Here is a 14,354-nt window from a genome sequence, read left to right as displayed (position 1 = left end):
CTACCTGGACCGAAATCTGTCCACACATCTTAAAAAAAAACCATGAAGTGTACAAGGAGTACAAATAAAGTTACACATGATTCATACAATACTAGGAAATGGAGGGTACCACAAACATCAAATTACCAGAAAATTGGTAAGTAGCAAACTCCAGCAAGAGCAACCTTCCTCCACTGCTGCAAGACTCTAGACTGATACTGGAGTTAGAAGAAAAGGCTTCTATTTTATTTTTGTATTGCAATATAGTTGATATACAATATTATGTTAGTTTTAGCTGTGCTACATAGTTATTTGATATTTGCATACATTATGAAATGTTCACCACAGTAAGTCTAGTAACCATCTGTCTCCATACAGATTTATTGCAATATTATTACTTAGGCTGTATATGACATCTCCATGGCATATTTCTTATTTAAGTGGAGGTTTGTACCTCTTAACCCCCTTCACCTATTTTGCCCTTCCACCACCCTCCCCTCTGACAACCATTGGCTTGTTTTCTGTATCTGTTGAGTATGTTTTGTTTGTTTTGTATTTTAGATTCAACATACAAGTGAGATCATACAGTAGAAAAAAAGGATGTCCACTCTTGTTACTTTTATTTAATACTGAACTGGAAGCCAATGCAATAAGGCAAAAAAAAAAAAGGAATTAGAGGCATTTGGATTGGAAAGAAAGAAATAATACTGTCTTTATTTGCTGATGATATGATCTTTTATGCAGAAAATCCTAAGGCATCTACTAAAAAGTTATTAGAACTAATAAACAAGTACAGCAAATTTGCAAGATTCAAGATCAATACTAAAAAATAAGTTGTATTTCTATACACTTCAATGAAAAATCTGCAAATGAAATTAAGAAAACAGTTTCATTCATGATAACATAAAAAAAGAATGAAATAACTTGGGAAAAATGTAACAAAAAAGGTGCAACACTTGTACAGTGAAAACAACTAATTGTTACTGAGATAATTTTTTAAATATCTAAATAAATGGAAAAACATATATTTATGGATTGGAAGAGTCACTTACTGTTAAGACTCTTCCAAATTTGTCTATAGATACAAATTGAATCCCTATCAAAATCCCAACTGCGTTTTTTGCAGAAATTGACAAGCTGATCCTAAAATACAGATGGAATTGCATAGGACCCTTAATAAACAAATGAATCTTGGGGGAAAACAAACAACAAAGTTTGAGGACTCACACATCAATTTCAAAAATTACCACAAACTATAGTAATCATGACAGTGTGGTACTGGCATAAGGATAGATATATAGATCAATGGAAAACAATGGAGAGTCCAGAAATAAACCTACATATCTATGAACACTTGACTTATTTTTTTAATTGAAGTATAGTTGATTTACAGTATTGTGTTAGTTTCAAGTGTACAGCATGGTGATTCTGTATTTTTGCAGATTATACTCCATTATAGGTTATTATAAATATTGGGTATAATTCCCTGTGCTATACAGTATATCCTTGTTGCTTATCTATTTTATGTATAGTAGTTTGTATCTGTTAATCCCATACTCCTAATTTGACACCCCCCCATTTTCCCTTTGGTAACTATAGGTTCGTTTTCTATGTCTGTGTGTCTGTTTCTGCTTTGTAAATAAGCTCATTTGTATCATTTTTTTAGATTCCACATGTAAGTGATATCATATGAAATTAGTCTCTCTTTGACTGACTTTACTTATTATGATAATTTCTAGGTTCATGTTGCTGCAAATGGAATTATTTTGTTCTTTTTTATGGCTGAGTAGTATTCCTTTGTATGTATATACAATGTCTTCTTTATCCATTCATCTGTAGATGGACATTTAGGTTGCTTCCATGTCTTGGCTATTGTAAATAGTGCTGCTATGAACATAGGGGTACATGTATCTTTTAGAATTAGAGTTTTCATCTTTTCTGGATATATGCCTAGGAGTGGGATTGCTGGATCATATGGTAGCTCTATTTTTAGTTTTTTCAAAGGAACCTCCATACTGTTTTCCACAGTGACTGCAACAATTTATATTCCCACCAGCAGTGTAGGAGGTGAACACTTGACTTTTCACAAATGTCCTAAGACCAATCAATGGGGAAAGAATAGTATTTTTAACAAATAGTACTGGGACAACTGGATACCCACATGAAAAAGAAAGAAGTTGACCCCTTCCTTATACCATACACAAATTGAAGGTGGATCAAAGATATAAATGTTAGAGCTAAAACTAAAACCCTTAGAAGAATATACAGGAGTAAATCTTTGTGACCTTGGATTATACAATGGTTTCTTAGATATGACATCAAAAGCAACAAAAGATAAAATAGATTGGACTTCATCACAATTAAAAACTTTTGTGCCTCAAAGGATACCAACCATAAAGTGAAAAGACAACCCATGGAATGGGAGAAAATAATTGCAAATCATATATCTGATGAGGGAATAGTATCCAGAATTTATAAAGGACTCTTACTCAATAATAAAAAAAACTCAATAAATAAAAAGGCAAATAGGGACTTCCCTGGTGGTCCAGTGGGTAAGACTCTGTGCTCCCAATACAGGGGGCCTGTGTTCGAACTCTGGTCGGGGAAGTAGATCCCGCATGCATGCCACAACTATGTAGTCCGCATGCCACAACTAAAGATCCCGCATGCCGCAATGAATATCCCACGTGCCGCAACTAAGACCTGGCACAGCTAAAACAAATAAATAAATAAATGTTTTAAAAATAAATTTAAAAGGCAAATAATCCAACTGAAAAATAAGCAAAGGATTTCTATAGACACTTCTTCAGGGATGATATATAAAGGAGTGACCAATAAGCACATTAAAAGATGCTGAACATTATTAGCTATTGGGGAAATGCAAATCAAAATTGCAATGAGATACCATTTCACACCCACTAAAATAGCTATAATCAACAAGGCAGATAATAACAAGCATTGGTGAGGATGCAGAGAAATTGGAAGCTTCATAAACTACTGATGGGAATGTAAAAATTTGCAGCCACTTTGGAAAACAGTTTATCCATTCCTCAGAATGTTAAAAATGGAATTACCGTGTGATCCAGCAATTTCTTCTAGGCATATACTCAAGAGAAAGGAAAACATAGGTCCACACAAAGACTTGTATGTGAATGTTCATAGCAACACTATTCATAATAGCCCCAAATTGGAAGCCATTCAAATGTTCACCAATTGGTGAATGAATAAACAAAATGTAGTGTACCCATATAATTGGAACACTAGTCAGCAATTAAAAGAAATGAACTACTCATACATGATACAACATGGATAAAACTCAAAACATTATGATAAGTTAAAGAAGTCAAGCAAAAAAGACGTATTACATGATTTAATTTATGTGAAATATCTTAAAAAGGCCAATTTATAAAGCAGAAAGCGTATTAGCAGTTCAGGACTCCAACTATGTGTGTTCCACTAAACCAGTCAGAAAGTTCCTCACCTTTAATGACCCAGCATCAGCAATCACACAGCATTTCATGGCATAATCTGAGTAAAAGCAGTCAAAGCCCACCCAGAATCAAGGAGAGGGAAACTTTGGCCTACCTCTTGTTGGGAAGAGTGTCAAAGAATTTGGGAACCATGTTTGAAAACTGCCACATAAATTGACAGCTTACTTCTCAAAAGCAACAAAGGAAGCCAGAAGACAATGAAATTATGTCTTTAATGTGTTGAAAGAAAATCGCTATCAACCTAGCAAGAATTACCATTTTACTGGCAATTTATACCAATATTCAAGGAATATATAATTTTATATTAAAATTTTAAATGTAGAGTATAAGAAAAAAGTAAAGACCCACCAGTTCTTTATTAGGCTAGCATAACCTTAGTTGTAAACCTGAGCAGGACAGTATGAGAAAGGAAAATTAAAATTACAGACCAATTACATTATAAACATGGATTCAAAAAATCCTAAACAAAAATTAATAAACCCAATGGAGCAATATATTAAAAAGATAATACATTATGACCTGGTTGATTTATCGGAGGAGTACTAGATGAATTTAACATTAGAAAATCAAATATGGTAATCCACCATATTAACACATAAAAGGGTAAAATATAATTTGAAAATCTCAATAGTTTCATACAAATATTTATCAAAATTCAACATCCATCCATAATAAAAAGTCATAGGAAATTGAGATCACAAGGGACATCCTTATCCTGATAAAGATCTGAAGAAAATCTATAGGCACCAATCATACTTGGTAGTGAAACTGAGAAATCCTTCTGTTTAAGATCAGATCAGGACAAGAAACAGTTAACAAGTATCACAACCTCTATTTAATATTTTACTAGAAATCCTAGCCAGTATTCTTAGGAGAAAAAAAGTTTTAAGATTGGAAATGAATAAACAAAACTGTTATTATTTGAAGATTAAGTAAATGAATGACAGTGGGAGCTATATTTGTCATTGTTGAAGAGGGTAATTATAAATAAACAAAAAGGAAAGGCTAGAATAAATCATGTGATACTGGATTACAGTTGGAAACATTACTATGAGTTCATGTTTGCCAAATATAGATACAGATGGATGAATACAGAAATAATTACATATGTGTGTGTATGTTTAGGTTAGTATATTTCCTAGCGCTGTCCACTGAGAGGATCTAGAAGCAATGACATCCCAGTAGCAATGAGCACACCCAGATCTTGGTTTCTAATACCATTCTCTGATGAAAGGAACCAAGGCCATTTGGAGAATCGATGATTCTAGGGCTGGGCCAGGGAAAACATAAGATGAGCCTGGAGAATCTTGTGGTTCCAGAAAGTAAGAAAGTGCTCAAAAAATAAAAGGATGGGACAGTGTTAAAGAAATATAGGAGCTTCTAACAGCCAAGGTGGAAGAATATAAGCAATAAAATAAAGTATAAAATAAATATCCACTGCACCACCAGGGAAGCCCAGAAGTTGGTTTTTTATCTTCATATCATAGAACCTCAGACATAGAGCCCAGTTGATATGTTCAGAGTTCTTAATGCTGCCTCCATGTTATCACTCTTCTATCCTACCTCTCTTTTAAAGCTCGTGCAATCAGACAATTCCAACTGCCACCCTTGCTTAATGCTGTAATCAGCAGTCCTCCTGGTCATGCCTGCGCATCCAGTGAAGATTTTATCACTTGAACCAGTTTCCCTTCCACTGTTGGGGAATTCAGGGCCCAAATGGTGGGAAAGGCTGAGGGGAAGCAGTGCCCTCAGCAGACATCCAAATTTCAGTTACTAATGTCAGAAGGTGCAAGGAATTCTTCTTGAAGTGATTAAAATAATTTTAAATAAATGGAAAGGAACCTTTAGTGAGAAACCTAAGTAGCTGTCTGAGCAATTTTATGAAAAGAACAAACATTTTGAGCTTTATCTAGGCTCAAAGCCCCATACTATAGATACAAGGCAGCTTTTGTTTTCTGGAGGTAGGCCACACTTTTCTTGTTGATCCTAATTGTCTTGTACCTAATCTTACATCTCATTTATACTTTCAGATTATATTTAAGAATAAAGCAAGCCGACCATATAACATCTACCCTCATGGAATCACTGATGTCAGTCCTTTGCACCCAGGGAGATTTCCAAAAGGTAAGTGTTACCTCAATTTTATAGGTCTTCCTTACCTGTAGATACAGATGAGGGCACAGCCGCAATAACAACTAAAACCATGCACATTTATCACCCCACCATCCTTATTCTCTTAAGTTTTATTTTATTTGAAAATATGTCTTTATTTTGCCTTCACTTTTGAAGGATAATTTTGCTGGACATAGAATTCTGGGGTGAGAGGGTTTCTTTTTCCTTTTAGCACATTCAAAATATTGTTTTACTATCTTCTTGGCTTTATAATAGCTAAATTCTATTCCGTCATTCTTCCCCTGTATGTCATTTTTCTCTGGCTGTGATTTTCTTCATATCTATCCTACTTGGGGTTCACTGATCTTCCTGTGAGTCACAATATTTGTATTTTTGTTTTTAATAGCCAGGCCTTTGTCCCCAAATGAAGTAGTAAGTTGCACTTCTACTAGTCATGTGTGAAAATATAATTTCCCACATCCTTGATAGCTAGAAGATAATAGTCTTTTAAAATCCTGCTAATCTGGTGGGTGAAAAGTGGTATTTCATTGTTGCTTTAATTTTACTTGGGGATGAATATTTATTTTATCGAAATAATACATGCTTAAAATATTGAAAGGCTGTAAGTTCCACTCCCTAGAGGCATCCATTTTTAAGCATTTCTGTTTTAGATTTTTGGTAGTTATCTCTATAGCTCTAAAAAATCATTTATATGCTACTCCTTTGTTTTTCAGCTTTAGACATTATAGGTTTATTTTGTGTTAAATGAGGATTTAGCATTGTGCTTCTTCCATTCCAGTTGTTTTAGACTTTCATCAGTGCTTTTAGTTCCTCAACTGGCTATCATTAGGATTTTAAAAAACATGCTAAATACCTACGTTTTGTATACATTAAGGTACTAACAACAGTTTCCCATTTCTTCTCCTCTATTCTTCCATTCCCCCACTGCTGCCAGCTATACCTTTACTTTTATAAAACTAAAGTTGATAACATTTACATTTTGCACTGTAATTTCAAATAACTCCTTGCTTTTTCTATATATTTATTCTAAACTTTAAAAGTCAAAAAACCAGCATTTATATTATTTTAGTATGTTTCTTATTATAAGTATATGAGTTTACTGCAGGACTAGGTGATATGCTATGATTATTCTTTTGTCTACAGTTCCAATGATTTTACTGTTAAGGTCAAATGGATTACCCTTCTTTATTCTCTACCAGTAGTTCAAAATCATGGTAAATTTTAGTTTGCTTTATATTAGGACCATGCTGATCTTGGAATTTTTGTGTTTGTAATCCTGAAAAAAGACTTTTTTTCTTTTTTTTAATATTTTGTTGCAGTGTTTTTCTTTTAAATACATTTATTTTATTTTTGGCTGCATTGGGTCTTTGTTGCTGCACGCGGGCCCCCTCTAGTTGTGGTGAGTGGGGGCTACTTCTCATTGCAGTGTCTTCTCTTGTTGCGGAGCGTGGGCTCTAAGTGCACAGGCTTCAGTAGTTGTGGCTCGTGGGCTCAGTAGTTGTGGCTCGTGGGCTCAGTAGCTGTGGCTTGTGGGCTCTAGAGTGCAGGCCCAGCAGCTGCGGCGCACAGGCTTAGCTGCTCTGCGGCATGTGGGATCTTCCCGGACCAGGGCTCGAACCTGTGTCTCCCACATTGGCAGGTGGACTCCTAACCACTGCGCCACCAGGGAAGCCCCGACTTTCTTTTCTTTTATCAGGAGAAGAAATGTATGCCTTTTCACCATATCCCTTAGGTCTTCCAGCTTCTTAATCATGCTGTTTATTGGTATCTGATCCTTTTTTCTTCTAAAGATGTTCTTGTAGTTCACCAGCTTACTATTCTAATTTGGATTATATGCTTTCTAGGCCTGCTACAAAGCTGCCATCTTTGGATTTTTTTTTATTTGGACTTGTAGGCTAGTGCCATTAGTGCTCCTATCTTGTACATTTCTGGTTTTTGACTTCTTTTGTTTTTCTGGAAGTATACCTTCAATATACTTCTGAATACATTTAGTATATAGGGGGAAAACTTTATGAGTCCTTCAGTATTATATGATGTATAGATAGGCTGGTTATAAATAATTTTCAATCCACTGTTTTCTGATACTCATTGTTGCTGATGAAAATTCTAATGCTAAATTGATTTGCAGTTCCTTTATGGGAGAAGGGCAATGTAACAGAATTCTGGAGAGATATTGAATGTGTACCCTGAAATTTGGAGGCATACGCAAATACAATTCCTGGTAACTTGCTTTTTATGTGGAAAACTCTGAAGGCTTTACTGCTTATAACTAGCAGATAAGAAGAGAGGGTAAGAGTGGAGCAGTCTGCCCTTCTGCTGTTTGACCTGGCTAGGATGCATGAGTTTTCTCCGTAAAAAGTAGATACTGTTGCAAGTAGCTGGCTTGCTCTCTTTTGAAGATACCCTGCCTAAGAAGGCAGCCTGACAGGGTGAGGGATGCCAGAAATAACAACAGGCTCTTGCATACATCACTAGACATAAGAAGAGCTGGGGAGGGAGGAGGGCTGCGGAAGGATAACTGAAGTAAGCAACTCTCATGTATATGGTGCTGAGGTCCCGAAGGTTACTCCAAGGAAACCATACATGTACCCTAAGAAAAGACCAGCATCTCAGCACCTGCCACACAGAAAGCATTGGTGACCAAACAGTGTAGTCAGAGAGAGAGCGCTCACACAGCAGAACCTACTAAGCAAAACTCTATTTGCCCTTTCCTCTAATACCCATCTACCCTCACTCCCTATTACGTTAACCCTGACCTATGGTTAGGGAATGGATATAGACTGGATCTTTAGGTATTAAACATATACAAAAGTGAGTTTTAATTACTAAAATCAGACAGTTCTTGTCCTGAGGACCCTTTAGCCCAAGGGCAGATTTTAATTCTTGCTTCCATTCCTCACAGAGGCCAGATACCACAAGTCTTGATACCACATGTGAGTTAAAACTTCAGTGTGTAGTATTTCAGCATCTATTCAGGCCACTCTGGCTTTGTTGTGTCTTTCTTTTTGGCACTTGGGTTTTTTTTTCTTCTTTATACATTTTCAGTTATGTATTTTAAATGTTTAAAAATATTATTATCTATTATTTCTATTAGTGGGTAGACCTGCTCATTTCATCTCAAATTAACATGCTAGCAGAAATCTCCTGAACCTTTTTTTGTTTTTTTTTTTTTTTTTTGCGGTACGCGGGCCTCTCACTGTTGTGGCCTCTCCGGTTGCGGAGCACAGGCTCCGGACGCACAGGCTCAGCGGCCATGGCTCACGGGCCCAGCCGCTCTGCGGCATGTGGGATCTTCCTGGACCGGGGCACGAACCTGTGTCCCTTGCATCGGCAGGCGGACTCTCAACCACTGTGCCACCAGGGAAGCCCTCCTGAACCTATTTTTATTGTAAAAAGTTGTGTGAATCTTAAACTTATAAGAGGTGCAAATTTAGTTTTCACTTATTGAGAAACTTTATATGTACATATAAATTTGTAGAGCCATTGTAATAATGACACGATTACCAATATGTGCCTTGTTATACTTCTAATCAAGCTGTTTTGGGGTTTGGGTGTGGGTAGGTGTGAAACATTTGAAAGATATGCCCATTCTGCCAGGAGAGATATTCAAATATAAATGGACAGTGACTGTAGAAGATGGGCCAACTAAATCAGATCCTCGGTGCCTGACCCGATATTACTCAAGCTTCGTTAATCTAGAGAGAGATCTAGCTTCAGGACTCATTGGCCCTCTCCTCATCTGCTACAAAGAATCTGTAGATCAAAGAGGAAACCAGGTGAGTTCATCTCTTTCCAAGTGCTGGGTCTGAAGCTAAAATGGAATGATGATGCACATGAACTCGCAGATAGTATTTCCTATATTCTCTCAGTGTACATCCACCTATAGCCTGCAGAAAATATAGTAGTCTGCAATATTGAGCAAAAAAAGAAATGAGCTGGGCTTCTCACTGCTTTTATTGAATTTGACTTTGGTGTAATAAACTTGCCTGCTGGATGGATAGGAGAGCCTGGACCCTAGATTATTTCTATAATACTCATTCTCAGTCTAAAATTCCTCTCTCTGTAAGTGATCTTGCCCATTTTTACATGATCAATTACCACCTATTTTCAGATGACCCACAAATGTATACGATAGCTTAGACGTCTCCCCTGGACGTCTCACTGTGGGAGATTCAAAGACACCTCAAAATGAACACATGTGCAGCATCTAGCATAGTGTGCGGTATTTTAGTAGGAGTTCAGTAAATATTTGTTGAGCAAAATTCAAGGCAATATGTAAAATATTTCAGAATATGGTTAGAATTTGGACCACTTCTGCCATTTTAGAAAAAATTAAGTTAAATACTCTGAATTTAAAAAGCTTGATTCTTCACAAAAACTCATTGCTTGGCTGCAAAATAACTCATTGCCATATTGCTGAGGCTTGACTACATGTCCATTTGGTTATTTATGATATATAGGATTCCTAGTAGTCTGAAAACATTTTATGAACTTTAATGCAGGTAAAACACGTGGCACACAAACCCAGAGAGGCATCAGTTTGGCCAAGTATCTTTCCTAATTTTTCCTAATTGTAGTTTTCCATCAGTTTTTGGAAGAGGACTGAAATGTACCTATATTCTCCAATCTCCTCCCCTCAGCATTTTAATTTCTGTAGTAATAGTTTATACAAGATGAAATTTATACATATTAGTGAAGTTTATACATTAATTCTTAGCGGATTCAATTAGCAAGTGACTAACTCATAACTTCGGTTCATATACAAACAGCTCCTCCCCCACAAAAAACTTTCAACTTTGTAAACATAAAACTTAAAAGTGTTAGTGTTAGTAAACATTTTATGGTTCATCTTAGCTTTGTTATTTTACTTCTATTTTGTATTTTTAATTTTTCACAGATTGGTAGGCTTGTGGAAGGGCATTTGCTAGATGAAAGTTTAGGGAAGGCATTCACCTTACTTGATTTGACTAAATTGTTTAAGAAAGACATTGAATAATCACTTGGGTCTTTAAAGAGTGAAAATTCTCTAATCTAAACATGGAGAGAATGAGGCTACAGACTCTACCAAAACAATCAGCCAGCATAGCCTTGGGTCCAGAAGAAACTAAGTTTAATGGGTCCAGTTACCCTCTTGCCCTGAGGACACATTTGCTCTAAACATATACTCACTGCTCCCAGGCCCTGGGACATGCCATAATAGTGACCCTAGGGAGAAATGACATTGAACCAGAGGATTGTAGATACATCATATGCATGCCATCACTTCCATCATAGACTGCTAATTTCTACCTGACAATACTAGTAGCATTTCTTTCTTCCTTTCATTCCATGTAATTAATAGATGATGTCAGACAAGAGAAATGTCATCCTGTTTTCTGTATTTGATGAGAATCAAAGCTGGTACCTCACAGAGAATATTCAGCGCTTCCTCCCCAATGCAGATGGAGTGCAGCCCCAGGATCCAGAGTTCCAAGTCTCCAACATCATGCACAGTAAGTAAAGCAGCACTTGAGTCCAGTGGGTAATGGATAAAGGGAAACTGAAGACACCAAATTGATGTGCAGTTAATTTATATGCCACATAAGAGTCATATTTCCTTAAACATTATTACATATGAACATATGCAATTTTATATAAATGCATAAATATGATCATATAATGCATATATTTTCTTTTAGAAGGCATCAAATATTCAGTGAAGTTTACTTTTAAAGGATAAATCAGACACAGTTTTCCTTTACCCAAACATACATAAGCCATCCTTAATATGAAATGTGCTCAATCAGTAAATTACACATGAAATACAAAGGGAATGCAATTTTACATATGTAAAAAAATTGCCAGCTATAACAATTTAACAGTCAAATTAATCACGACATTGTACATTTAAAAAAACCCAACATCTTTTTTTTGCAGCTTTATTGAGGTATAATTGACAAATAAAAATTGTACATATTTAAAGTGTACAACATGATCTTTTTGATATTTATTTGGCTTCCCCTTCCCTCTTATCTTCCCTCCTCCTTCCATATTATACCTTTCCACTAATCATTTTGTGTCCAGTAGCCCATGTTAAAACATATTTTTCTATGATTATATAATAATATATAAACACATATACGGGGCTTCCCTGGTGGCACAGTGGTTGAGAGTCCGCCTGCCCGTGCAGCGGACACGGGTTCGTGCCCCGGTCCGGGAAGATCCCACATTGCCACGGAGCGGCTGGGCCCGTGAGCCATGGTCGCTGAGCCTGCGTGTCCGGAGTCTGTGCTCCGCAACGGGAGAGGCCACAACAGTGAGAGGCCCACACACCGCAAAAAAAAAAACAAAAATAAAACAAAAACATATACGTTGTATTAGTCTGCTAGGCTTGCCATAACAGAGTCCCAGAGGCTGGGTGGCTTCAACAGTAGACATTTATTTCCTCATAAGTCTAGAGGCCAGAAGTCCGAGATCAAGGTGTCAACAGGATTGGTTTCTTCTGAGGTCCCTCTCCTTGGCTTATAGGTGGTCTTTCCTTTGTGTGTGCACATGTCTGTATACAAATTTCCTCTTATAAGGACACGAATCATATAGAATTAGGGCCCACCCTAATGACCTCATTTTAAAGAATTACCTGTCTAAAGACCCTATCTCTGAATGCAGTCACATTCTGAGGTACTAGGGGTTAGAACCTTCAACATATGAGTTTGGGTGGGAGCACATATGTGTATGTGTATATATACACACACAAGTCAGAATGGTCAAAAATTTGATTAAAAATGTCAGTCTCACTACAGAGAAATGCAAAATAGAATACCATTGCGATAACAATTAATACCTGTCAGACTGGCAAAATTATAATATAATTATTACTAGTGGGCTTGTGAGTAAAAGAGTATTAGCATACAATGCTAGTGGATAACTAGCACAGTCTTTTTGAAACCAATCTGATTGAAACCGTTAAAATTAAAAATATATGCGTTTTGCAGTTCTGGTTCTGTTTAAGATGGAATCACCCTGTCTATCCTACTGAATGATAGTTAAGGATTGTTCCATACAAAATGCATGGAGCAGCTATCTGAGAACCCTGAAAAGTAGTTGGCAGCAGGTAAATTGAGGAAGGAAACTAGAAAGATTTAAAAGCATGCAGATTGGAAGTAAAGAAAGAAAACTGAATATGACATGATTATCTACATAGAAAATCTCAAGATCACCACAAAAAAGCTCCTAGAACTAATAAGTGAGTTTAGTCTGATTGCAGAATACAAAGTTGACATACCAAAGTCAGTCATATCTCTATGTAACAATAGCCAACTATTGGAAACTTAAATTACAAAAATAATACCATTTATAATAGCTCAAAAAATGAAATACTTAGGCCTAAATCTAACAAAACATGCAGGATCTGTACACTGAAAATTAGAAAACACTGATGAAAGGAATTTTAAAAGACCTAAATAAGTGGAGAGACATGCAACATTCATGGATTGGAAGACTCAATAGAGTGAAGATGTCAGCTATTCCCAAATTGATCTATAGATTTAATGCAATTCCTATTAAAATCCCAGGAGGATTTTTTTTGTTGGTAGGGAAAAGTATATTGTAAAATTTATATGGAAAGCCAAAGGCATTAGAATAGCCAAAACAATTTTGAAAAAGAAAAATGGAGTTGGAGGACTCATATTACCTGATTTTAAGACTTACTATAAAGCTACAGTAACCAAGGTAGCATTGTATTGACAAAGATGAATGACATAGAATATATAGTGCAGAAATAGACCCACACATATATGACTAATTGATTTTTGATGAAGATGGAAATGCAATTCAATGGAGAAAGAATAGTCTTTTCAACAGATAGTGTTGGAACAATTAGTCACCCATATACAAAAAGATGAACCTCAACCTAAATCTCACACTTAAAGATTAACTTAAAATGGATCATAGATCTAAATGTATAATGTAAGGGCTTCCCTGGTGGTGCAGTGGTTAAGAATCTGCCTGCCAATGCAGGGGACATGGGTTCGAGCCCTGGTCCGGGAAGATCCCACATGCTGTGGAGCAACTAAGCCCGTGCACCACAACTACTGAGTCTGTGCTCTAGAGCCCGTGAGCCACAGCTACTGAGCCCGTGTGCCACAACTACTGAAGCCCACGCACCTAGAGCCCGTGCTTCGCGACAAGAGGAGCCACCACAATGAGAAGCCCACGCACCGCAACAAAGAGTAGCCCCCACTCGCCACAACTAGAGAAAGCCCGTGCACAGCAACAAAGACCCAACACAGCCATAAATAAATAAATAAATAAATTTATATTTAAAAATATAAATGTATAATGTAAAACGACAAAAAGTTTCAAAGAAAACATAGAAGGAAATTTTCATGACCTGGAGTTAGGCAAAGGGTTCTGATAAATGACACCAAAATCAAAATTAATAGAAGGAAAAACTTGATAAATTGGATTTCATCAAATGAAAAACTTTTGCTCTACACAGGATATTGTTAAAGAGAATGAAAAGACAAGCCACAGATTGGTAGAAAATATTTGCAAATCACATATCCATATGTAAACTCTCAGACTCAGCAGTAAGAAAACAAACAGATGCCTAAAAATGTGCAAAAGATTTGAACAGACACATTACCAGAGAAGATATATGGAAGGCACATAAGCATATGAAAAAATACTCACATCATTGGCCATTAAGGAAATGCATATTAAAACCATAGTGAGATACTGCTACATGTCTATTTTAACAGCTAAAATAAAACA

The 14,354-nt window shown here is 36.4% G+C and overlaps 1 protein-coding gene across 1 annotated transcript in view; it reads left to right on the top strand.

Annotated features, from left to right (window-relative positions):
* F8 (coagulation factor VIII) overlaps positions 1 to 14,354 on the top strand; it is a 123,394-nt gene that overhangs the window by 33,998 nt on the left and 75,042 nt on the right. The window contains exons 10-12 of the mRNA XM_029243906.1: positions 5,501 to 5,594; positions 9,165 to 9,379; positions 10,945 to 11,095. Coding sequence (XP_029099739.1) covers positions 5,501 to 5,594; positions 9,165 to 9,379; positions 10,945 to 11,095 — 460 coding nt within the window. The remainder of the gene's footprint in view (positions 1 to 5,500; positions 5,595 to 9,164; positions 9,380 to 10,944; positions 11,096 to 14,354) is intronic.

Source organism: Monodon monoceros, unplaced genomic scaffold (assembly GCF_005190385.1).
Source record: "Monodon monoceros isolate NGI ecotype Baffin Bay Population unplaced genomic scaffold, NGI_Narwhal_1 Super_Scaffold_3, whole genome shotgun sequence".
Classification (NCBI taxonomy): Eukaryota; Metazoa; Chordata; class Mammalia; order Artiodactyla; family Monodontidae; genus Monodon; species Monodon monoceros.
This window is presented reverse-complemented; position numbering and strand designations above follow the sequence as displayed.